Consider the following 26,446-nt stretch of genomic DNA (forward strand, 5'->3'; position numbering starts at 1 on the left):
GGCCTAGTCTGTGCTATAGGTTGGACTCTCGAAAGGCAAACAGCAAGATGCAGTTTGGGTTACATGATGGTTATTAGGGATCAACACCTGTGAAGGGAATGTTTGGGGAACAGGATTGAGCACGGAGAGAAACTGAACTGCAATGCAAGCCCCACAGAATCTCTTTGAATCTAGCAAGGAGCTCTGGAGCAAAACTAGTACATCAGAGTTGTCCTGAGCCTGGCTGAACTGATTGGCACTTGAAATCCCCAACTTGAGCAGCCATTGATTGTGGGCTGGCCAGGAGGCTGTCTGTGGTGGAAGCAGACCTTGAAGGGGCTGACCACACTTCCTGTGACTGGGTAGCAAGTGTGTCCTTGAAGGAGGGCTATAGTGTGGTGGGAAAAACATACCCCATTATAATTTATCACAATGTGGGGAAAGTTATGATAGATGTATGTCCAGGTTGCTATGGAAGCACAGAACAGGGAATGGGCCAGGATGGATAGCAAAAAAAAAAGATTTCTAGAAAGAGTAACTCCAGGGGCTTCCCACTTGGTGTGGCGGTAAAGAATCTGCCTGCCAAAGCAGGAGACGCGAGTTCAGTCCCTGGGTCAGGAAGATCCCCTGGGAAGGCAGTGTCAACCAGTATTCTTGCCTGAGAATCCCAGGGACAGAGGAGCCTGCCAAGCAACAGTCCATGGGGCCGCAAAGAGTCACAACATGACTGAGCACAACTCCTCAGCTAAATGCGAGCTAGGGGTTGAAGAAGCAGAGGAAGATTTGCATTTTCAAAGCATATTTTATCTGAGGCTCTCCAAGCACTAACTTCATTTGGTACCTCTCTAGATTGGGACTTAGAAGAATTTAATTATTTCCCATTCACAGCAGGATGAAATAAGCTGTTCTAGGTAATTTCAACACAGAGCCAGGAAGAAACTTCAGTAGTTTGGGAGGCCTGTATTTTAACCTCTAACTCAGTGGCCAGACTCAAATGGTTTGTCACTTGAGTAAAATATTCCACTCTGCTGAAGATAGGCTTGGGAGGGTGAGGGGTTCTGGAGGCCTCACGCTGAGGTTCAGTCTCATCATCAAAGGTTATACTTCAATTTGTTTGTTGCATTATATGTAATATGTATCCCTGGGGAAAGATCTAGGTAACTCAATTTTTCACTTTTTTAAAATGAATTTTGGTATCAGGCACAAATTAATAATGACCATCTCAAAATTGTACAAAGAAGAAAACACCCAAGTGGCAAAGGTGGTTGTTACCACACATAAAGCCCATTTCTCGTCACTGAAATTTGTAGAAGCTAGTTCCAGTTCTCAGATTTTTGCCTAATGTGATGAAAAGGCCATTGTATCTATGTGTGACCATAATGGCAAGCAGGGCTGCGCTTAGGAGGGGCCCCACACTTCATTGAATGTTCTGCTGCTGTCGCTGTCTTGGAATCCATAGTAATTTTAGAACAAGGGATCTGTGTTTTGATTTTACATTGGGCTCCACAAATTATGGAGTCAGTACTGATTACAAGCAATTGCTTAAATTAAGAAGCAGGTTTGTTTTCTGGGTCTATGCAAAATCCAGTGTTAATTGTTACTATGAAATTTGGATTTAAAGACCTGGAAACTGCCTTTCTATCTTGTATTTTCATTTAATTAGAAAACTATGTGTTCACTGTAGAACATTTAGTAAATATAGTATAAAGAAAATCACCCAGGAACATTCCTTCCTCATGCCCCACCCCCATGATGGCAAAGATATTATTAATAATGTCTGATACATTTCTCCTTATTTCCTGTAACATTTGAAACATTTAAGTATGTTTTGTACCAGATTCGCAAATGAGGGATGTGGAAAGAATACAGAGGAGACCCACTGGAATGTTGCAAGTGTTTTTTGTTTTTTGTTTTTTTTTAATGCACAGAAATGATTAGGACAATGAGAATTCGACAGCTACAAGCAGTTAGGAAAAATGCAGAGTTCAACTCCACCACTCCTTGGGGCTTCCCTTCCCCAAAAGTAAGCATGGTGGGGAGATTTCCAAGGGAACAGGAATGTTAGTGTCTTGTTCACCACTGTATCTCCAAGTCTAGCATGATACTCTGCAATTATTTATTCATTTGCCATTGAATTGAAGGAGGATTTTTATATATGAAAAGGTAATGTTGTTGTTTAGTCACTCAGTCATGTCCAGCTCTTTGTATCACCTTAGACTGCAGCCTGTCAGGCTCTTCTATCCATGGGATTGTCCAGGCAAGAATACTGGAGTGGGTTGCCATTTCCTCCTCCAGGGGATCTTCCTGACCCAGGGATTAAACCCATGTCTCCTGCATTGGCAGGTGGATTCTTTACTGCTAAGCTACCAGGGAAGCCCTCATGAAAGGTAATAGCAGAACATTCAAGCAACAGGAACAAATAGGGTGAAGCTGGGAAAGATGAGGTATGTTTGGAATACAGTAATAAGAACGCAGCTGTGGTAAGCTGAGCTGCCAAGCCCCCAGAGATGACCATGTTCTAATCCCAGGAACCTATGAATATGTTACCTTACATGACAAACAGGACCTTGCAGATGTGATTAAGATAAGGATCCTGAGATGAGGAGATTATCCTGGCTGACCCATTGTAATCACAAACCTCTTTATAAAAGGGATGCAGGAGGGTCACAGACCCAGAAGATGATGGTGGAAGATGAGAGGGGAAGGTAGAGAGAGAGAAAAGAAAAGATGAGGAGGAGAAGAAAGGAAGAGAAGAGATGCTACTAGGCTGTCTTTGAAGATGGATGGGGCCACGAGCCAAAGGTAAGTAGCCCATGAAGTTAGAAAGGCAAGGAAACAGATTCTCCCTTAAAGCTTCCAGAATGAATGGAGACTTGCCAACTTAGTTTAGGACTTCTGACCTCCAGAACTATAAGGGGGAAATGTGTATTGTTTTAAGCCACTAGTTTGTGATAATTTGTTACTGCATCAATAGGAAACTATTACAGAAGCAAAAAGTTAACTTGGGGAAACAGGGCAGATGATGCTGGGAAGTTTCCAAGCAAATGAACATCTTTTATTCATAGTGTAATGGTGAGCTGGTGTTAATTCTCACAGAAATCAGGAAGCAGCATAGACTATAACATCATTAGGTGTTTTTGGTCATCAAAGAAGTTTGTGGCATCTCAAGAGGAATACTTAACAATGGAGGAAGATTTATTTATTGGTATGGTTTATGTGCAGTTCCACTAAAAGCAGGGCCAATGCTGGATATTTATGAGTTGCACAAGTCATAAGCAACCTTTTAATAAATGTGCTTGTATTTCCCTATGATTAAAAAGGGTTTAGGAGTGAAGCCCAGGGCATACTACCGGGGAATATATGTTTTTAAAATAGAGGAGAAAGAAAGAAAAACAGATAAGATAATTGGAGAAAATTATTGCAAAGAGTTTGGATCTAGAGCTATATAACTAGCTTTCCTGTTAAGATACTGAACAACAAATTTAGGGAAGAGGGAAAACAGGCAAATTCAGAAGAAGAGAAAGAGGGTAAAAGTGGAATTAGCAAACATTACTTTTTCATCACTGTTGTCTACTTTTCACTATTGGAATCTTGCTGCTTTTAAATTCAGAATTACTGTAAATGACAATGAACACAAAAGTAATTCTCAGCTAGTAGACCATGGCATCTATTTTGTTAGTGGTAAAAATAAAAGTACTGTTGCTGTAATATTTTTGTCTATAAGTAATGCTTTTTACGATCACTAACCCTGCTAATTTAACCTCCTAAATACATTTCTAATCTGTTCATTTCCCTACAAGAGTCTTCACCACCTATGTTCATGAGGGTACCAACAGGAAACCTATGTCGTACTCAAATTGGGATAATTGGAGGTGGGGTTATTTACAATGGGGTGAGTGCAGAGAAACTACATGAAATAGAAAACAGAGAAACCCTTAGAAATAAAAGTAAAGCTACACCACCTCTAGACCTGAAGGGACCAGGGGAAGTAGTTATCTAGAAAGACAGTCATGTACACAAGGTCACTTTGAGAGGAGTATGATCTTCTGTTGGGGCTTCCCAGATGGCACTGGTGGTAAAGAACCTGGCTGCCAGTGCAGGAGACGGAAGAGATGCGGGTTCAATCCCTGGGTCGGGAAGATCCCCTGGAGAAGAGAATGGCTACCTACTCCAGTATTCTTGCCTGGAGAGTCCTATGGACAGAGGGGCCTGGCAGGCTACAGTGCAGGCTGCTGCAAAGAGTCAGACATGACTGAGAGACTTATCACAGCATAGCAAACGTGATCATCTGTTGAGAGACAGAACCAGCTAGAGGCAACCAGGAGGGAGGGTGATTGGAAAAATGGCACCCTGACCTCATTCTCCTCCAAATTTCCAGTCTCCTCTAGGGGCTCCCTATTGACCAAACTCAACCAGAAGCCAGAGGACCTGAGATCCTGTTTATGTAGTTCCTAGAGTTCAGCTTCTCAGAGCCTAAAGCAGGATGGAGAGGGTGAAGAGTAAACTTGGAAGGGCAAATAGAGAGCATCCAGCATACCACCTTCATACAATCTATCAACATCTCTCTCCTAAACTACAGCCTGGAGAGTTTCGGACCATCCACTATTGCTACCCCTTCCAAAATATTCTCCAAATTGAGGTAGAAGTGACTTTTTTCAACATGCAAATCTGATTATGGCAAATCCCTGGTTTGTTGTTGTTCAGTTGCCCAATCGTGTTTGAATCTTTGTGACCCCATGGACTGCAGCACGCCAGGCCTCCCTGTCCCTCACCATCTCCCAGAGTTTGCCCAAGTTCATGTCCATTGAATTGGTGATACCATCCAACCATCTCATCCTCTGCTGCCCTCTTCTCCTTTTGCCTTCAATCTTTCCCAGCATCAGGGTCTTTTCCAATGAGTCAGCTCTTCGCATCAGGTGGCCAAAGTATTGGAACTTCAGCATCAGTCCTTCCAATGAATATTCAGGGTTGATTTTCTTTAGGATGGACTAGTTTGGTCTCCTTGCAGTCCAAGGGACTCTCAAGAGTCTTCTCCAGCACCACAGTTCAAAAGCATCAATCCCTGCTTAAAACCTATCAATTGCTTCCAAAGAGGATTAAAACTTTTACTATGCCCCCAACCTCATTTCAGGTCCCTCTCCACCTTGTTCCCTTTGTTCCTGTTATGCAGGCCTTTTGGTTCCTAAAATAAGCTGCAAGGCCTTTCTGCCTGGACTTCACCTCCAACCCAACCCAACCCTTGGCCTACCTAGTCCATGAGTCTGCTGCGGAAGCCTTATCTGCGCCCCGCCCCCTGGCAGTCTAGGTTAAATTTCCACTCTATACCCATTGATGTCTTTCCCGAGAACAGTTATCTTCATTTACAATTCCATATCCATCTCATAGGATCCTCTGATGAAGCCATCTTTTTCTGTTTTATTCCCCCTGGTGTTTCCCATGCTGAGAACAATGCCAGGCATCTAGCAGGCGCCCAAAGAAAGAATGAATGACTAATATTAACAAATGACAATTGAGTTTATTTCCTTGAATTCAAGCAGAAGCAAAAGGGGATATTGGAGAGAAAATTAACTTTAAAACACAGTTATATAGGATCTCACTGAAGAAAGTCATTTTTTCCTTGCCAAATGTGTTCTGTCCCTTTATTTCTGGGAGCAATAATGCCTTCCATCATTCTCCTGTAACCATTTTCTCCAGCACAGCCTCAGTGCCTGGCCTCCCAGAGGAGGCCATGCTTCCCACAAGTGCCTGGTAAGGTACAATAAAACTGCCTCAGTGTTCCAGACATAAATGATGACTTCACTGGAAGCCTCTCCCTGCCTCCCTCCTCAGCGTTTGTCCTACCTCCCAGGTCACAGAGGATAAAGATTCATGACTCAGGAAATTTCAGCTTAGAGACCAGCTGCAATGTTTATTCCTCTCAGTCAAAAGTCAGTAGAAGGGATCAAAGTGGTATAATTATTTGTGTGTACGTTGATATGCGGCAACTTTTAATGACGGGTTTTATGACTTCAAACCACTCCAGGTTTGTTTTTTTTTTTTTAAAAAAAGAACTACCCCCTATGTCTTAGAATTCTCTGAATGCTAAGCATTCAAGTTTAGTGGGGTTTTCTATAGCCTACTGCTAACTCAGTTCCCTTAATTGAACTATTCATAAGAGAACTGGCATCCCTCAGTTTGGCCTGAGAGCCTCAACTTACTATTCTAAGTGGGCTATGTGGTCTTTTATGTGATAAATTCACTCAAATGATGTTCCTTGTCTCCTTAAAATATTCTTTCCAGACCATCCTGGACTCCAGTGTTCTTTTTAATGTTTGTTATATTGCTTTCAGAGAAAGTAACTGTAAGGAAAATAGCTCACAGGCTAAGGGGAGAGACAGTTTGCCCAGGTTTTTCTTCTAATCTAAAAGAGTCACGTTGGGTAGAGAAGCTGCATTATCAAAATACCCAGAATCCTTTTCCAGCCATTTTTATATTCTCAAGTTCATGGTAGGAAATAATTTCTAGAGACTTTAAAACTTTTGGAGATGAAGCTATGATTTGCTTAGGCAACTGTGAACCATGTCTACCCCATCCACGTTAACCTGGGTATTTTTGAACTTATGATAGGGCTACATTATTCACTTGACAAAAGTTCTGTCTCTGTTCGTTCCCACTTAAGCAGGTAACAGGCAGCCTACCCTCAGGTCCACTTTTGCTACCTGCTGCCTATATTTCTCCCTCGGCCTAGCCCACAGTTTTCACAATGTTATCAGTCTTGGTCTGCTTAGATAGTAGCTAGAGCGTGTTCTTTAATGTCACACCAAGTCCAACAGGCCACCAGTTACTTTATTTAGGCTAAAGCAACCTGTGGTTTAACTAGAATTCCAGGATGTAACCAAGGGCTTTATCTTAGACATTTATGCCCCAGTCACCATTCTGCCCTGCCAATGGAATTTGGAGGCAGCTGCTCCACTAAAAGGGCTTCCCAGGTGGCACTAGTGGTAAAGAACCTGCCTGCCAATGCAGGAGATACAAGAGACGCAGGTTTGATCCCTGGGTCTGGAAGATCCCCTGGAGGAGGGCATGGCAACTCACTCCAGTATTCTTGCCTAGATAATCCCCTGGACAGAAAATTCTGGAGGTCTACAGTCCATAGGGTCACAAAGAGTCAGACATAACTGAAGTGACTTTGCATGCATGCACACACTCCACTAAAAATTTCAAACTTCTATCACCACTTGGGTTTAAGGTACTATCTTTGGTGTAGAAGAAAACACATAGAAAGTTTATAGAATAGAAATAAAGGAAACCAGACTGCTTATCAAGATTCCACACTAGCTGCAGTTCTCATTGGCTGGGAGGGACTGGCATAACTATGGAGAGACTAGCCTTTCATCATCACCCTTGACACCCACTGCTACCCACACTCTACTCTCAACCAGGTTCTTTATGATCTCTCCAACCTCAGTGACCAAACCCTGTGACCAGTATTTGGTTGATTTGTTTGAAGACCTGGCTAGCTAAGTCAGGTGACAGTTTAGAGCATGAACTTTCGGCTCAGGAAATGGGTTCAAATTCCATCTTTACCTATGACTAATTGTATCACTTTGGGTAAATGACTTGGCCTCTGTAACACTGGATTTGTTCTATAAAATGAGCACCACGGAAAGCTCTTTCATAAAGTTGTTTAAAAGATTTGAGATAAATATTTTAATTATACACTCGAATGATTTTTAAATTTCTAATTGTGATAAAAATACATATAACACAAAACTTATCATCTTAATCATTTTTAAATGTACAGTGTTAATGATATTCACATTGTTGTACAATCCATCTCCCAGAACTTTTTCATCTTGCAAAACTGGAACTTTATCCCCACTAAACTACAGCTTCCCATTCCCTCTTTCCCCAACTCCCGGCAACCACCATTTTACCTTCTGTTTCTATAAGTTTAACTACACTGTATAACTCATATTTGTGAAATCATACAGCATTTGTCTTTTTTGACTAGCTTATTTCACTTAGTATGATGTTCTCAAGGTTCAGCCATGTTGTAGCATATGGTGCAATCTCTTTCCTTTTTAAAGTTGCAGAACATTCCTAAAGGATATCAGTCCTGAGCGTTCATTGGAAGGACTGATGTTGAAGCTGGAACTCCAATACTTTGGCCACCTGATGTGAAGAGCTGACTCATTTGAAAAGACCCTGATGCTGGGAAAGACTGAAGGCGGGAGAAGAAGGGGACAACAGAGGATGAGATGGTTGGATGGCATCACCGACTCAATGGACATGAGTTTGGGTAAACTATGGGAGTTGGTGATGGACAGGGAAGCCTGGCGTGCTGTAGTCCGTGGGGTCGCAAAGAGTCGGGCACGACTGAGCAACTGAACATTCCATTAGACCCTGATGCTAGGAAAGACTGAAGGCAGGAGGTGAAGGGGATGACAGAGGATGAGATGGTTGGATGGCATCACCAACTTGATGGACATGAGTTTGAGCAAACTCCAGGAGATGGTGAAGGACAGGGAAGCCTGGCGTGCTATAGTCCATGGGGTCACAAAGAGTCGGACATGACTGAGCAACTGAACTGACTGACTGTGCTTAGTTGCTCAGTCTAACTCTTTGCAACCCCATAGACTGCAGCCCACCAAGCTCCTCTGTCCGTGGGCATTCTCCAGGCAAGAATACTGGAGTGGGTTGCCATGCGTTCTTCTAGGAGATCTTCCTTTAAATTTGCATGAACAGTTCTAATTTGAATGTTCTAGTTTTCCCACATCCTCAGTAACACTTATTTTCTCTGTGTTTTATTTGGTTTTTATTGTTGAGTTGTAGGAGCTCTTCATATATTCTGGATATTAACTCCTTATCAGATATATGATTTGCAAATATTTCTCCCATTCTATAGGTAGCTTTTCACAGTTGATGGTGTCCTTTGATGTACAGAATTTGTAAAATTTAGTATTATCCAATTAATCTATTTTTACTTCCCTTGTCTCTGCTTCTGGTGTCATATCCAAAAAATGATTGCCAAATCCAATGTCGTAAAGCTTTCCCCCTATATTTTCTTTTAGGAGTTTTATAGTTTTAGGTCTTACATTTACATCTTTAATCCACTTTGAGTTAATTTTTTTCTATGGTATAAGGTAAGGTTCCAGTTTGATTCTTTTGGATGTGGATATCCAGTCTTCCCAGCACCATTTGTTGAAAGGACTGTCCTTTCCCCAATGAATAGTCTTGGCACCCTTGTGGAAATAATTATACTTTTGTCATTGTGATTATTTGATTTATGACCACCTCTCTAACTTATAAGCTCCAAGAGAGTAAGAATTATGCTGATTTTGCTCATTATTATACCCTCAGTGCCTACTATGTAATGAAGGCTCAATAAAGTTTTATTGAATGAGGAAATAAATGCTTAAAAAACACTTAGCACATTATCTGGTGCTAAATAAAATTTCAGTAAGCAGGAACGAATATTATTGTTGCTGTTTTTTATTCAACCCATTGTACCATTTGCCAAGGCATACTTTGCTTAATCTGAAAAGAAGTCAAAATAAAACTTACTGCCTCAGAGAAACACAAGAATGATTCAGGCTTAGGGCTCTGACAGATTTGGTTCAAACATTGATCTTTCTAGCTGTGTAATCCTTGTTTACAACTCTCTTCAAGTTTCAGTTTCCTCATCTGTAAAATAAGGGCAATACAATCTACCTGATAAAGTTGTTAAGTGTATTAAATGAAATATGTGTAACATCTTTGCATAGTATCTGGCATTTATAAGTCCTCAATAAATGGTACATCCATTCTTTCTTTCCAGACCATTAGAATCTCTATCTTTTCCCCTTAGTTTGATTTTGCTACTGTCTTTCAAAGTTTGGGACTTCCCTGGAAGCTTAGATGGTAAAGAATCTACCTGCAATGGAGCAGACCCAGGTTCAATCCCTGGGTAGGGAAGATCCCCTGGAGAAGGGAATGGCAACCCACTCCAGTGTTCTTGCCTGGAGAATCCCATGGACAGAGGCTACAGTCCATGGGGTTGCAAAGAGTAGAAGAGGACTCAGCGACTAACACTTTAAAAGGTTGCTTTCTCAGCTACTGTCTCTATTTACAAGACAATTAAGATAAATAACAAAGGTAAATAAGCTTGAATGGGAAATATTTGATTAGAATACTTAAAGGCAAAATATCATTGAAGAGTTCCTGTCAAATCTGGGAATCACCACACACAGCCTGTGGAAAAGCCAAGTTATTTTTGTCTCTTGACCAAAATGGAAAACATGTTATTCATACAAATCCTGACATTATGGGTTATCTCTATGATAATTAGGGCTTCCCTCATAGCTCAGTTGGTAAAGAATCTGCCTGAATGCAGGAGACCCCAATTTGATTCCTGGGTCAGGAAGATCCCCTGGAGAAGAGATAGGCTACCCACTCAAGTATTCTTGGGCTTCCCTTGTAGCTCAGCTAGTAAAGAATCTGCCTGCAATTTGGGAGACCTAGGCTCAATCCCTGGGTTGGAAAGATCCCCTGCAGAAGGGAAAGGCTACCCACTCCAGTATTCTGGCCTGGAGAATTCCATGGATTGTATAGCCCATGGGGTTGCAAAGAGTCAGACACGACTGAGTGACTTTCACTATGAGAATATTTTTCAAGAAAAGTCTCCATTTTTCAAAAAGTATCTTTTATGAGAAGGTATGGTATGAAGGAAATATCTCCTTGAGAGTTTTGCAGACTCACTGCATAGAAGACCCCCAGAGAGGATCTGCTACATCTGTGCCCAGAGAGTGTAAATGATTAAACCTATCAGTGTTGATAGGCTTGTATTTCACATTGGTGATATTAATCACTTGACCTTTTCCACAGTGCACTTAACATAGTAAATCATATTCCTTTCTGTTGAAGCTTGGGTGACTTACATGATTCTTTGTAACTTAGCCAGAGCTGAACTCCATATAAGTCACCCAAATTAGCTCCTCAACCTCTTCCTAATTATGAGTGATTCTCTAACCCGACTCAAGAAACAAAGAGCCATGTATGTAATAAACATATAGCGTACTATGTTCCAGATACTTTCTAGGTCCAAGGGTTAAAGGGGAAAGGCTATAAAAAACAAAACAAACAAAAAGAATTCCAGGACTTCCCTGGTGGCACAGTGGATAAGAATCTGCCTACCAATGCAGGGGACATTGGTTTGATCCCTTGTCTGGGAAGATTCCACATGCCACAGAGAAACTAAGGCCATGCCACAATTACTGAGCCCTGCATTCTGTAACTACTGAAACCTACATGCCTACAGCCCATGCTCTACAGCAAGATAAGCCACCGCAATGAGAAGCCCATGCACCACAATTAGAGAGTAGTCTCCACTCTGTGCAACTAAAGAAAAGCCTGCACACAGCAAACCAAAGACCCAGTGCAACAAAAGATAATTTAAAAAAAAAAAGAATTCCAGGAAGTGATAAGGGCTATGAAGCCATTCATTCATTCATCATTCAGCAAATACCTTTTGAATGCCTACTGCACAGCAGGCACTGTTCTAGATGCTGAGAATTCTCTTTCGTGGACCTAAACTGGGCCTCTCAGTGGTTAGCAGGATGGGACAAGCAGTTGGAGTCAGGAGTCCAGTGAGTGAAGTGAAGCAACATTAAGTATGGGTTGATGGGGGAATGGATTGTGGTGAAGACTGAAGAAATGAATAGAAAGGGAGAATCTAAAATTTTGAAAGAAAAGCTGACAGGGCCCGGTGACTAGCTGAACACAGTGAAAGAAGTGGGGTGCTAAGACAAAGCCAGTTGCCAGTATCTGGGTGACCAAAACAGGAAGCCTCCCACCATTCATTCTTCCCTTCTCTTATCCAAAGTGTCCTGATATTCCTTTGATGCCTTTTCCTGTCCTTTCACTCCCAGCCAGGAGATTGATCCCCACACTCAGCTTAAGGGTGAACCCTGGTTGGTTAAATTATTCAGTGACGCTCATTCCGTGGCTACAGTGATTGGTTCAGGGATGGTCATGTGTCTTCTACCTGGCCAATGAGAGAGTGAATCCAGGGCAGGACCTACTGGGTAAGACCTCAATATTTGTCCTGGATGCCGATATAAAAGGAGGTAAAGTTTGAAACAGAGGCAACTGTTTTGCCACTTCAAGAGGAGAGCTTGGAACTCTGGGGGCCACCTTATAGACTTAGGGATGAAGCCAGTACCATAGAAGGCACAATGGTATGACTGGGAGCAAGTGTGTCTTCAGTGACATGGATCATGCGTCACACGAAGCTACCATGCATCCCGACCTTTGAGTTATGTGCGTCAATAGATTCTCTGTATTGTTTAAGCTGGTTTGCGTTTTCTGTCATTTGCAACCAAAAGAATCCTGACTATTGCAATCCCCATTAGCATATAGCACAGTGTTGTGTCCCCAGGAGGCCAGCGAGCACTTGTTATCGTAAGTGGCTCAATGAAGGGTTATCTTTTTAGTTAACTTTTGAGTTACAACATGTTCAGTGTATATCACCACTTTGCTGTGTCCAAAGGCAATTGTGTTTCTACTGAAAAACAAAAGCTTCCAGTGACTTGTTCATTTATATTAAAGGAAGAAGGGTAAAATGAATCTTTAGACAGTGGTTTACAGAAGGAAGCATTTGTATTTAGATCCTCTTCTACTCCCAGAAGTGTTCTTTTGCATTTCTTATGGTTTCTCCACCTTAGTGATGAAGTCAGCCCTAGGTCCTTTTCTGTTTTTGTTTTTTTTTCAGAGAGCTTATTCAGCGGCCAGTGTTAGGGCAATGATTCCTAATTTTTAGATATTCATGACTCACTTGGGGGAACTTATTAAAACACAGATCCCTGTGACCTGCTCCAAGAGATTCAGATTCAGGTGATCGTGGATAGGACCCTGGAATCAACATTTTTAACGTTTTTCATAAGCTCCCAGGTGATTTAGATGCAATTGTCACTTAGGGAAAACGCTGTTGCCTTAGGTTAGGCTTTTCCCAAAGCTGATCCTGATAAGGGGATTCATGAGCAAATGATTTATGAAAGAAGTACTCCCAGGAGAATGAGAGGAGTAAGGAGGGGGAGGGGGGGAACCAGGCACAGTCTCCGAAGGTAGCTGCAGCCTGACCCCACAGGAAAGCTCAGGCTGTAACTAACCCCTCAGAGTTGTCCTCCTCCCCCAACCCCCATGAAGGCAGCTGGACTTTCACATTCCTGCACTAATGGCCAGATGGTAGAGACCTAAACTCCCAGGCACTTCCATGTGGGATGTCCTTTGAAGTCACAGGTGTGGCCTTTGGAAGCAAAAACATGCTGGTGCTGGGGGAGGGGAACCCAGGAATGGTTAAAGCAAGCAGTGGGGATTTGAGAGGAGCAACTACAGTGTTGACTCAAATAATTTAAGGAATTTTATAATTACTATGGGAGGCTCTCCATTTTAAAAGTAACTAAGTGAGAGGACAGGGTGCAGCAAGTGAGAAAGGAAGAATTACTTGAAAGTAGTTCATGCATGGGACTTTGACCATCTCAGTCGCTCAGTCATGTCCTACTCTTTGTAACCCCATGGACTGCAGCATGCCAGGCTTCCCTGTCCATCACCAACTCCTGAAGCTTGCTCGAACTCATGTCCATTGAGTCGGTGATGCCATCCAACCAACCATCACACCCTCTATCATCCCCTTCTCCTCCTGCTTTCAATCTTTCCTGGCATGAGGGTCTTTTCCAATGAGTTAGTTCTTTGCATCAGATGGCCAAAGTATTGGAGTTTCAGCTTCAGCATCAGTCCTTCCAATGAATATTCAGGACTGATTTCCTTTAGGATTGACTAGTTGGATCCCCTTGCAGTCCAAGAGACTATCAAGAGTCTTCTCCAACACCACAGTTCAAAAGCATCAATTGAGAGTCTCAGTTAACACACAAGACTCTAGTGCCACAGCTGTAGGGGAAAGTTGTGTGTATTCATGCTAAGTCACTCAGTCATGTCCAACTCTATGCAACCCTATGGACTGTAGTCCGCCAGGCTCCTCTGTCCATGGAATTCTCCAGGCAAGAATACTGTAGTGGGTAGCCATTCCCTTTTCCAGGGGATCTTCCTGACCTAGGTATCGAACCCATGTTTCCTGCATTGGCAGGCAGATTCTTTACCACTGAGCCACCTGGGAAGCCTCGGAAAAGTTAAGTCCCCCTATTTGTTTAAACTGCTGTTATTGAGTATTCAATTAGTAACATTTAAACACAATCTCTAACTGATGCACCTAGTTACTTTAACATTTTCTTCATGGAAATGAAAACAAGTAAATTATAGACAGCTGATCATTTATATGTGTGCTTATTTGTTTGAAGAGTATTGGGCTTTTAGAAGAAATCTAGAGAAGAATTAACTTCATTAAAGAGGCTTGGTTATTTTAATTATAGAAAACAGAGGAGCTACCTCTAGCCACAATGCATGGTACAAGTTCTGAGGGATTTGTATTACAGAGGACTTAAGTATCACTGAATAGCACACTGGGAGCTGGGAGATCTAGGTTCAGATTAGATACTCAGCTAAGTACGTGATCATAGACATATATTTGTCTCTGAACTTGTTTTCTCATCTTTTTGTACCATTTGTAGCATGCTTCCTCTGAAAGTAACAGGAAACCCAACTCAAAATGGATTAAGAAAGTAAGGGAATTCATTGACTTATATGATGGGAAAGGGCAGAGAGTTGGCTAAACAAGAGATTAATTATGTCATTGACAACATCTCTATGCTGCTGCCCCTCAGTTCCACCTTCATCTTAGGTCTGACTAGCCTTTTGGGTACAAGATGTCTGCTGGCAACAACTGAGGGTGTCCACTTCTTTATTCAAGCCAGTGTGATGGTTGGGAAATGGGGTGGGGAGAAACAGAGTGCTTCTCATCGATAGTGAGGGGAAGGTCCTAAGCTTTGTGCTGGTTGGAAGACCTTGAACCATTCAAGGCCAGTTACCAAAGAATGCCAAGTTAGACCAATCATGGTGGCACCCCCTCATGTCTAAAGATGACAGAGTGGGACTGGCTGACCTCTAGGGCACTTTCCAAATCTAAACCCATTGTGATTCCATGAGCAGACTGCAAACCTATCTCTGTGGTCATCTTTTTTATTCAACTTTATTTCTTTTATTATTGTCCTTGCCTACCTCTGAGCATAGGTCGCTGTGGAAGATAACAAACCCCCGAATGAAGTCGACAAGCTTTGGCATAGCTCAGACTTAGACTGAGGAAAGGAAGTGAAACTGACAAGATGAGGGTTGCTGTAAACTTCAGGGCAGAATGGAGTAACATCTTAATCAGTAGGTACCAAATGGACATGCCAATTTGGAGTGAGTGACTTGGAAGTGCGGAACCCTCAATGAAAGCAATGTTTCCCAAGTCCTAATGCTCCCTTCTCTAGAGAATGCTCACGCTCTTTGGAAAAGGAGGAAAATCTCTCATAATTACATTTTCCCCTCTGGTTTGCATTTAAAAAAAAAGTCTAGTACTCAAATCTGTAACACTGGCAAATCTCTCAGGCTCTTAAGGGAGTGGTTAAGGTTTTGTAGAAAATGTTTCTGAAGAGAAAATAGGCAGTGGGTCTCCACCCCCTCACACACTTTAGTAAATACTATTTTTTTCTTTCTTTCCTTTTTTTTTTTCAACTACTGCACTGAGAATTTTACCAGATGATTTCTCAAAGCTGACTTATGAACTAATTGGGCACTTCTGCTGTGCAGAGGAACAAAGACTTTTTTTATTGGTCCTCAGCTGAGGCATATACCTGTCTGATGGCGTTGGCTCATTCCGCACATGCTCAGTTGAACAGAAATCTTCATATTGAATACAACCTAACACAGCGGCAACACCCATAACCTCACTCCCTGGCTGACCCTGTACATCCACTCCCTCTAGTTGCATTTTTATACTGACATGCCTAACATTTGTAGAAAGTAAAAGGAGCAGAGTAGGTACTGGAGACTTGGGGAGGGGGGTGCAATATACAAAGGAATTTAAAGTCCCTGCCTTACTGACCTCTCTCGGGACTGTCTCTATTCAGTACAGGCGCTGGATAGATATTTGAGTTTGGGGCAGAATGCAGGATAAGCTGTCTCTACAAATTACCATTTGCTGTTGCACGCCTTCCTGGACAGTTTTTGTTTGGTCCTTTTCTTGTAGGTGGACAACACTTCTTCCACAGCCCTCGTTTTTATTAAGGAATGACAGTGGCACTAAAAGCAACCCCCGCCTAGCACGATCTGGAGTGAGAACCTCGCCACCTCTGTTCTTGCTTTCCCATTCATTAGGACCCTTTCCAAGCCTCCTTCCCCAGCAAAAACCGGGAAAGGCTTCGCGTGGTTACAAAAGGAGGGAGCGGCCGGCTTCCGAGCCTCACGCCTCAGAGAGCCAAGAACGTGCAGATCTTTTGTCCCCGACCCCTTCCGCGGCTTGGTCGCGGGGATGACGACCCTGCCCCACCCCCGCCTAAGCAGATGCCGCCCCGGCGCCCTAGTCCCCCGCCCCTCGTAGATTCCCGGCGCCCGCCGGTTTGCCGTGACGTGGCCCGCGGCGCGCGCATGCGTCGCTCTGCCTGGTCGCTTTCCCTGGGCCACCGCCTCCCGACGGGCTGGAGTGGGCGGGGCCTGTGGTTCGGGAAGCCGCGCGGACGGAGCGGGAGGAGCGCGTGTGTGCTCTAGGCCGGTGCGCGGGGCTCGCGAGCTGGTCGGCGGCCGAGGCGGAGGAGGAGCTGAAGGCGGCGGCCGTGGCTCCCGCCCGCACGGAGAGCCAGTCCCACGAAGCCCCCCTCCCACTCCCAGGCGGGCGGGCGGCGGCGGGAGGAGGAGAAGAAGGAGGGAGCGTCTCTGCCGCCGCCTCCTGGTCCCCAACGCCGATCTGCCGCCGCCACCTCCCTCCGCGGCGATCCTCCTTCCACGGTCCTGCCGCGGCCCCCCCTGTAGTCCGAGCTGCCCCGCGCGGAGCCAGAGCCAGCCTCGACAGAGGGAACGCTCGCGGCCTCGCGGCCCGCGCGGGCTGACGAGAGGAGAGCGAGGCACCGCGCGATCCCCGAGGATCCGCACGCCGGGCAGCCCGGCCCGAGCAGCGCGAGGAGCAGCGGGCGGGCGGGCGGCGCCGGGCCCGGGCCGCCCTCGCTCCTGCGCCCCGGCCCCGCCGCCCGCGCCGGGGAGGTCGCCAGCTGAGGAAGGCGCCGCAGTCTCCGGGCCTCGCCGCCCCGCTTGAGTGTCCTCGGCACCGAGGGCTCGCGGGTCCTGAGGGGAGGAGGCGAGCCAGGGGCCGGGCACTGAGCTCTTTGGCGCCCCCACCCCCGTTTTCGGAGCCCTCCACGCTGCGGCCACTGTCCCCTCCGGACCATGGCCGACGACGACGTGCTGTTCGAGGATGTGTACGAGCTGTGCGAGGTGATCGGCAAGTGAGTCTCCACGCGGGGGAGCGGGAGTGTGGGAAAATGCATTTAGTGATGCCCGGGTCCTTCGGCACCCGCACCCGCCCGGGTCTGCCCCCTGCCCTTCCTCCCCTCCGCCTCCCCTGTCCTCCTCACCCGGGAGTATTTATAGACGTGTACCTGGACCTCCAGCCGGGCGGGAGTCTGGGGGTTTCTCGGCAATCCGTGGAGGCCGATGAGCCGAGGTCGGCCCCCTTATGAGGCGTGGGGCCGGCTGAAATCTGCTGTCTGCATTTTATCTGACGGTTGCACAGGGACGTGGCAGAACCGATTTTATAGTTGCTTCCTGGGAACAGTTGGGCTTATTGTTACCTTGCGTGTACCACAGACCATTAAAGAAAAGAGCAGCTTGCATTTCATTGCTTCCGTGGAGAGACAGAGAAAGAACGTCCAGGGTCTTAAATTGTGGGGTGTGTGTCTATTGTGCATGGCATTAGATACATGCCTTTGTGTTCACCCCATGCCCGGATTGGAGGGGGTCATTTAAGACTGGGTGCGTTCGGTTTCAGCAAATTCTTCACCTGGTGTAGACCAACGTGGAAAGAGTTGGGGGGTTCCGAATTTTTAATGCCTCGTTATGCAATGACTGTTAAATCAGTGTTCGAGGCTTCCCTCGACTGTTGGGATGGTGGTTAGCGTGGTAGCGCCGTCTGCTTTGAGTCACCGGGCTGGTCCAGAATATAGAACTGACAGTCCAAATGCTCATCCTTTCATCTGTGTTGTATAATTACACTAGGGAAAAGCAGGGAATCAGATTAATCACAGGGCTGATTGAGAATTAAATCTGCAGTTCTTCATCTAATTGTCCATTCTTTAAATCTGTTTTGAATAGTTTCCTTTTCATTCTTGTCAAACAGTATTCCAAGTGCACAATCCTGCTAATTTGCTTGTGAGGGAAATGCTGGCGATCTGAAGTTGATTTCCTAGTTCAGCGTGTATTCTGTGGCTTTAGAAGTTGAGGAGATAAAATTGAAGAGAAAATTTTTGCCTAGTTTTTAAGGATTGGTAGATAGCTACCGTTGAAATATTTTACCTCTTTTTGGAAGTGGTGCTTTATTGTCTATTTTAAGGTCCGCAGTTGGGAAATGAAACCAAGACCTTAGAGCAGTTGGCTCAATCTCTTTTTTAAGTTGTCTGCAGTACTGGATTTCAATTTGTTTAAGTGTGGATAACTCACTAATTTCCTTCCATGTTGAGGTATTACAGTGTTGCCTCACATGGTGAGATTGTGGGTAGAGCTTGCTACATACTTTCCTCAGATCCAATTGATATAAGGACATGTTACTCTTCGCCCCTATTGTTACATGACTAGCTTGTCTACTGGAAGAACAGTATCCAAATGTGCTCTGTTAAGGTGGTTGTGGAAGTGCTCTAGAGCAGAGCAGTCTGTACAGTATATAATGCGAGCCACGTATGTAATTTTATATATGTAAAATTTGCATATGTAAATTTTCTAATAGCCACATTAAAAAGATTAAAAGCAAGTAGGTGCAATTAATTTTCACAAAATATTTTCTCTTACCCAGTAGATCCAGACTATATCACGTCAACATGTAATCAGTATGGAAATCAGTGAGGTATTTTACGTCTTTTCTTTCATAATCTTCAAAATCCAGTGTGTATTTTACACTAACCATACATCTCCGTTCTGACACTAAGCTGAATTTTCATCAGACATACTTGTTCTGTATTTAGGTTTCATAAAATTTGCATTTGCAAAAGTAGATTCACATACCCAAGTTGTTGCAAACATACCTAAAAGTTTTCTAATAACTGAATTATCTCTTTCTAAATTTAATGTAAATTAATTAAAAAGAAAGAAAATTCAGAATTCAGCTCCTCATTTGGATTAGCCACATTTCAAGTGCTTGTAGCCATATGTGAATAGCACAGTTCTAGAAAGACAAATATGTCAAAAAAAAATCTTAGTTTCTTCATTCTTGGCATCCAATGAAGGTAAATAAGGTGTTTCCCAAAGCCCCCATTGCGTGGGGGCGGGAGTGGGTACCAAGGGGAATGATGTTTGTTGTGTCTCAGTTATATTTGATTCAAATGAGCCAGCAAAGTCATAATCGGAAAATGTGAGATTAAAATGTTAGTTCTATTGTGATGATGGAATATAGGCATCATTGAATCAATGTTAGTAGCTAGTTCTGATTCCTTGAGATCTGAAAGAGTGATGATGTGATATCTTTGGATATTGAAAAGAAAAGTGGTCAGCATCACATTAGCACAATCAGTATTCTGCTGACTTATAATTGATAGAATATTTTCAGGAAATGCCTCTGGGAGAACGAGGTTCATCTCCTCTGTTACTTCAGAGCTGCACGAGGAGGGGGAACAAGCTAATTTTGAGGTGATAGGTCCTCTGTGGCTACCTTAACTACTGTGAATGTGAAGCCTTGTTCATATCCTACAAAGCCTGACTTGGTCAGTGCCGATTATGATATGTCATTCCATGAAATAATGCATTCAAGGTAGGCTTTGTGGCAGAGAACATAATGCTAGTGTTCCTCACCCTGTGTAAAGGTTGGAGGGTTTTCTCTGGTAAATTGTCTCAGCATATATTGATCTGAAAATTGAAATTCACTTGAGATTTTCTTGCAGGGTCTCTGACAGCAGGCATTTAAACTCAGAATTTGTTCAACTCTGGATTTAAACAGAAAGCCCTTGAAGACATTCACTTTGCACAGAAAACCTTCTTGATTGCTATCCAAGTTCTCTGGAATTGTGATTCCTCTTTTATAACTAAATTAGCATCACAAGTTGTGTTTGACTCCTAGGATTTAACAGGTTTAAATTTTCACTGAAGTGCTTTAAAATGGATTTCACCTTTTTACCCGTCTGTTGACTACCCACTCAACTCCCCTGCCTCACTACTTACCTGCTCACTCACCCACCCATTATTTTACTGGGAATCAGTTGTCTGATTCATTATGAATATTGGGAGAATGCCCTTCCTTTTTTTTTTTAATTTAAACTCTTTCCCCCTGTGTTTCTTATTTTTGAAAGTCTTGCAAGTGGTCCTTGAATGCCTATTGTTTCCATGACATTTTCCCATGTAACATCTTTCAAGTGACTGAAACAAACGGTCTATGCTGTCATTGTCCCAAAACTTCCTGTCTTAGCAAATGTAGCAAATTACTGGAAGGGAAAGGTATTATGCAAATACAGGTAATCAGCTAATTTTTATGGTCGTGAGCATTTACTGTATCTTTTGCAAATTGATGGTTTTATAGGCAAGTGCACAATCAGTAATATTACATGAAGGAAATTTTAAAATGATTCATCCAAATTAAAGTGTAGAAATGCCTACCTTCATGGTACAGCAGTTTTCTGTGAAAGAGAGTAGCAAAATGTACACTGTTTTCGCCGTGTGTAGGCTGAATATTTTTGCCTGGGTATTTAGTAACCTGTAACTTCTGACTTTCCTGCTTTGGTAGGACATAAACTAAAATTGGAATGATGCAGTCTGACCCTTGCTCAAGGATGACATACAAGTTTGTGAGGCGTGCTGTATTTGCTTACACCTCAAGAGCACTTATCATATTTAGTTACAGTTTCTTATTTATGAGTCACTCTCCCTAGCTAACAGGGAGCTTCTTGAGGGCAGGAAATATATCTTACATATCTTTCTTTATTATTAACACAAAACCTGCTATGTAACAGTTGTTCATTAGCTATGGAATGAATTGAGTAGTTTTATAATAAAATCTCATTGAAAGGCAAAATGCATGTTTATCAACTTTAGAGCAATTATTGTCCCAAAAGGCTGTATTAAAGTAGTAGTTGACCACCTGGCTGCATATTAGAATCACCAGGGGAGCTTTTAAAAAAGATCAATGAGAGGGCCTTGTGTCAGAGCAATGAACTCAGAATCTCTGGGAGAGGGTTCTGGTCATTGGTATTTTTTAAAGGTCTCTAAGTGATTCTAATGTGCAGGTATGATTGAGAGTCACTGGTTGAAAACCTAGGTTATGTATGTAATATTTTGGGACTGGCTTTTTAAAGGCTCACAGTTTTTAAAAAGTGGAATAAATATTTGGGGGGCAGTATCAAAGCCAAAAGACCAAGATATGGGTTTTATTTTCTCTACACTGTGTTTTTGAGCCTTATTGTATTAACAGTTTTGTTTCAGCCTATGTTTGCTGTTGGGTTTTTTTGGGTCTTTTAAGATTTACATTGATTTCTGACACTCATCTAATGCTAACATGCTGATTGTCTGATGCTTGGAACAACATAGAACAAGGATTGCTTCAATAACAGTTGATGATGGCTGTCTACTATGACAACTTAATTTAATAACAAGGCATCTATCAGTTTAGTATGGATTGTGTTTGCACATACACTCTATTAAAAGGATATGGTTAAGTTGCTTATATACTTTAAATTTCCTACTTGCAATTCCAGTAATGCTGTTTGTCAGAGAATTGAGTTAAATGCAGTGTTTGTGTAAAAACCAGATTAATAATATGCAGAATATATAATTTAGCATAGAGAAAAATTCAGCTTTACTAATTTGTCCTAATTACTGTGGCTTTCACATATATTGATTGGCCCAGTGATTTGGGTTTCTAGTACCATGGGGTAGGGGTGGGGGGAGGAACGGTGTTACACCATGTTGGAACATCTTTCCCAAGAACTTTAGCAAGACGTGATAGGTAAACTAGTTGTTCATGTTCGGAAATAAAGTCAAGTGAGAGCCTAAAGGAACCAAGAATTTTCCAGAAATGAGATGTTTCATGAAAGAAGTGCTTGATCCGAGGGACAATCATTTAACAAGGGAAAAAGAAACACAATCACCAGAGTGCTGGTTCCCCAGAAAGATCAAGCTGTGGGGGATCAGCTGAAGTTCTGCAGAGGAAAAGCATGTTACATGCAGATTCCTCCAGACGGCAGGTGTTATCGGGAGGGGGTAAGCAGTGGTGATCCCTGATGATGGAGTTTGATTCTAGGACCCCTTTGGAGTGAACTGAGCTTCTCAGTTGCGCATGTGCACAACCTTCTCCGAGTATCTTCATGTCCGCTTTCTACAGACTGCTTTAGGACTTTAAGTGTGATTTGCACATGGTCTTCATAATGTTTGCTGTGGTTTTTCCCTTACCTTCCAAGATGGTGACATGTTCTGTGGCCTTGACATGTGCAATTCCCCCCAACCCTCCATTTCTACCTCGTATCTGCAGTGGTTTCACCTGCTAAACTATAGCTCCTTAATGTCCCTTATATTGTGTTTCTAGATAGCTCCTTTAAATTGAAAATTCTTTCACCATCCTCAGTGATAGCTCTACTCAGTAAATTAAAGAAGCAGGCGTACCTCACTTTTGGAGATGGTGCTTGAATTATTGCATTTTGTAAATGTTTTCACATTTTAAATCTGGCAGAAATGGTTTAAAGGCACTTTGACATATGTTCACAAGTTAAAAAAAATCTTTTGTAACTTAACATGTCTTTTTCATGAAGGGACAATTATGCCTTCAAATATTAGGCATTTTACATATGTTAGCTCCTTTCATTGTACCCATTTTACAGAAAACACTGAGATTCAGAGGGGTCAGTAACTTGCTCAAGATCACATGGGAATCCTACCAGTTCTAAAGCCCGTTTATTTCATGCTGCAGTCTGCTGTTGATTCCAGCTGTGAAAATACTGCAGTGGGTGTCCTTAAAGTAAGGCATATGTCTTCATTTCCAGAATTTACTGCAAATTTTAATTGTTCAACATTTTGGTTAAATTTCTTACCTCTTCAGTAGATGTTCCATGCATGCATGCTCAGTTGCTTAATTGTATCTAACTGCGACTCCATGGACTGTAGCCCACCTGGCTCCTCTGTCCATGGGATTCTCCAGGCAAGAATACTGGAATGGGTTGCAATTTCCTACTCCAGTGGGTCTTCCTGAACCCAGGGATCTCCTGAATTGGCAGGCAGATCCTTTACCATCGGGCCACATGGGAAGCCCAGAGGTTCATTGTCTCATCTTATTTCATTTTTCTTTTTGTCTTTCTAATGAAATATCAACGTTTGCCACCAGACTGATAAGTTTATGCATTCCTTAGCCATGGCAATATAGAATCTTGACTATCCATCCAAAATATAATTTGTTCGGAACTTTCTCCACCCTTTTTACTCTCCAGTTTTTCCCTTCCGATTCCCCTGCCCTAACAGACAGAATAGTTGATTGATTACTCCTAAGTTGCCAAACCAGAAGTAATGAGGTTTCAGAGATAGGTGTTTGTTGAGAGTGGGGTGGGGTTCTTTCCACAGGGTAGTTATTCCTATATCCTGTGATAAAATATTGAAATTGTTTTCTCTGACTCTGAAAACTGTGTACTGAACCACAGCTGCTGAGTGGTGAGCATCTCCACTCTCTGTCAACACTGCACACCTAAGTAATCAAGTGACTGAGTTAGTAATCAAGTGCGGGGCAGGTACCTAACCCCAGGCACAAGCTGACTGGGTGGGTGCACAGCTCTCACATTTGGGGTTTATTTTTTAGTTGTCTTTCTACACTGGGAAGATTTTACTTCTGAAGCTAGTTTGACTTAGAGAGTTCATATATGTTTCCAGTTTTAAGACTTAATAATATTCTGTTAACTTTCTTTTTATTAGTGTTTATAAAATTATAAAATTTTAAAATATAGATGACACAAAGGTAAATAGTGAATGTCTCTCCTTTCTCCCACCATCCATCCATAGCTCTATTCTCCAAAGGTAACCATTGTCCAGGGATCGAACCTGCACTCCCTGCATTGGGAGCAAGCAGTCTTAACCACTGGACTTCCAAGAAAGCCCCAGTTTTTGTACATCTTCTGGAAGATTTTTGTTTAAAAACAGAATGGGCTCATATTTGTACATTCTACTGAAATATTCACTTTACATTGTAAATAGTATATCCGATGGCCTTTCCATATCCATCTATATATCTATCTAACTAACTCTGTCTTCCCTTAAACTGCAACCCAGTATTCCTTGATATGGATGGCACTCTGAGTTGAGTGCAGGCTATTTCTAAGTGATCGTAGCTGGAAATACATGGGTGGAGTTTGAATGAGAGGTCTAGAGTGATAGTGAAGATTTGGAAATCAACTTTGTGGAAGTTAAACTATGAATGAGTGAGTTCTTGGGGGTTGATGGAACTAGCAGTGGGGTTTTGTGGTTTGGAGTATAACTCATGAAATTAGAAGAATTGGGATAGCTGGATCACAGAAGTCTCAAGGTGGGGCAGATCAATAATGTAAAATGCCAATGCACTGACCGAAGACCAAGAATAGGCTTGTCTATAACAGAGGCTATTTAAAGCATTTATCAAAATAAATATTAATATGATGCTTAATATTCCATTCCTCATGTGACTGAAAAGCAAGATTCTGACTTCATTTCTGTGGATGTTGGTACCATTATACTGTCTTTCTGTGAATCTATGTCAACAACATAGTTGCTGCTGCTGCTGCTGCTGCTAAGTCGCTTCAGTCGTGTCGGACTCTGTGCGACCCCATAGACGGCAGCCCACCAGACTCCCCCGGCCCTGGGATTCTCCAGGCAAGAACACTGGAGTGGGTTGCCATTTCCTTCTCCAGTGCATGAAAGTGGAAAGTGAAAGTGAAGTCGCTCAGTCGTGTCCGACTCTTAGCGACCCCAAAGACTTCAGCCTACCAGGCTCCTCCGTCCATGGGATTTTCCAGGCAAGAGAACTAGAGTGGGTTGCCACTGCCTTCTCCACAACATAGTTAGGGTTAAAAAAAAAAAAGTACATTTCTTTTTCACTTTACTTGTGTTTTGCAGATTCTGATGGCTGGCTTTTAGGTAAAACCATTTTTTTCCCTAAGGTTAGGTCTTTTTGATTCCCAAGCTTGGTGCCTAACTTGAATTAAATGGGCCCCTTTTAATGAAATGACAAAGTAAATTTTAGACACTTTAAGTTCAAACCATTGTTCTCGTATTAAATTCTTCACCTATAGGGAACTGAATTCTTCCATGCCTCAAGGTTTTTGGTCCCAGTTGGATAATTGTAATACTCTCCTCCCATTTTACACCCCTCTTACCCCATCCCCCCAACTAAATTCATTCGTTGGCCTTTTTTGAGTTGTCCACATCCATTCACATCAAGAAAGAATTACTTTATGATACTTAAGCCAGTTTCTTTGTATCTAAGTGCATATTGTTGCAATTCAACTTCTTGTATTTTGTTACACATTCTTTTTCTTTTTCATTTCTTTTGATACATTTTTTTACTTTGTTACCATTGTTTTGAATATTTGAATCATTTACAGATAAGAATGCTGATTGTGTCCTCTCTCAGTGTAGTTTAATAACACAAAATATTATACATTGACTGTATCACAGGCTTCTAATTCTAACCCTGAGTTCAGAGTATTTTGGTATATTCAAATCTAGGATGGATTTAACCCTATGAAGATTTTAATGTTTTATGAAAACAATGTTACTAATTCAGTTACAGAGGTCTCTGGCCCAGGCTATCATGTGCAGATTACCATTGTAACATTGCTATCTTATAGAACCGATAAGAAACATCATATCCTTCCTGCTTACCCTTATCTATTTTCCCCCAAACATATGGATCAACAGTGCTTTGAAGACTGTAAGGCAGCCCCCTAAGATCTGATCTGGTAACCTTCAGGTACGTTATCACCATTTTCTCCCTATTTATAGAAGGAACGATAGCTGCTTCACGAGCCATTTGCATGGATTAGTGATTGTGAAGTGCAGCATAAGTATTTTTTATTTCTAGAATGTCTCTGAGATACTCAAATTACTTTTGGCAGCTATGTAGATAAGTTTCAACAATTTCCAAATGTGCACTTTCTCAGTGCTAAACACAGGCTCTATTACATAAATAATATGGTGAAATGAACATTCTTTTCTACCATGTGTGTAAAATTTAGTGGTGCTAACATTCGTTCATTTTTTCATTTAGGCATTCATTTCTAGCTGTGTGACCCTGAGCAAGTTAGTTAAGCTCTCTGAGCCTCAGTTTCTTTATATGTTAAATGAGGGTGATAGCATAGACCTTTCAGGGGTGTTGTGC

The 26,446-nt window shown here is 42.6% G+C and overlaps 1 protein-coding gene across 13 annotated transcripts in view; it reads left to right on the plus strand.

Moving 5' to 3' along the window:
• Positions 1-16,585: 16,585 nt before the first annotated feature.
• The window catches only part of CASK (calcium/calmodulin dependent serine protein kinase), a 372,876-nt gene continuing 363,015 nt past the window's right edge, over positions 16,586-26,446 (plus strand). For 5 of the 13 annotated variants that reach the window (XM_055562971.1, XM_055562973.1, XM_055562975.1 and 2 more), the window contains exon 1: positions 16,594-17,369. In XM_055562971.1, coding sequence (XP_055418946.1) covers positions 17,311-17,369 — 59 coding nt within the window. In that variant the 5' untranslated portion in view covers positions 16,594-17,310. Of the gene's footprint in view, positions 17,370-26,446 lie in introns of all 13 variants that reach the window. The other 8 variants (XM_055562960.1, XM_055562965.1, XM_055562962.1 and 5 more) reach the window with 4 other exon arrangements.

Source organism: Bubalus kerabau, chromosome X, assembly GCF_029407905.1.
Source record: "Bubalus kerabau isolate K-KA32 ecotype Philippines breed swamp buffalo chromosome X, PCC_UOA_SB_1v2, whole genome shotgun sequence".
Taxonomy (NCBI): Eukaryota; Metazoa; Chordata; class Mammalia; order Artiodactyla; family Bovidae; genus Bubalus; species Bubalus kerabau.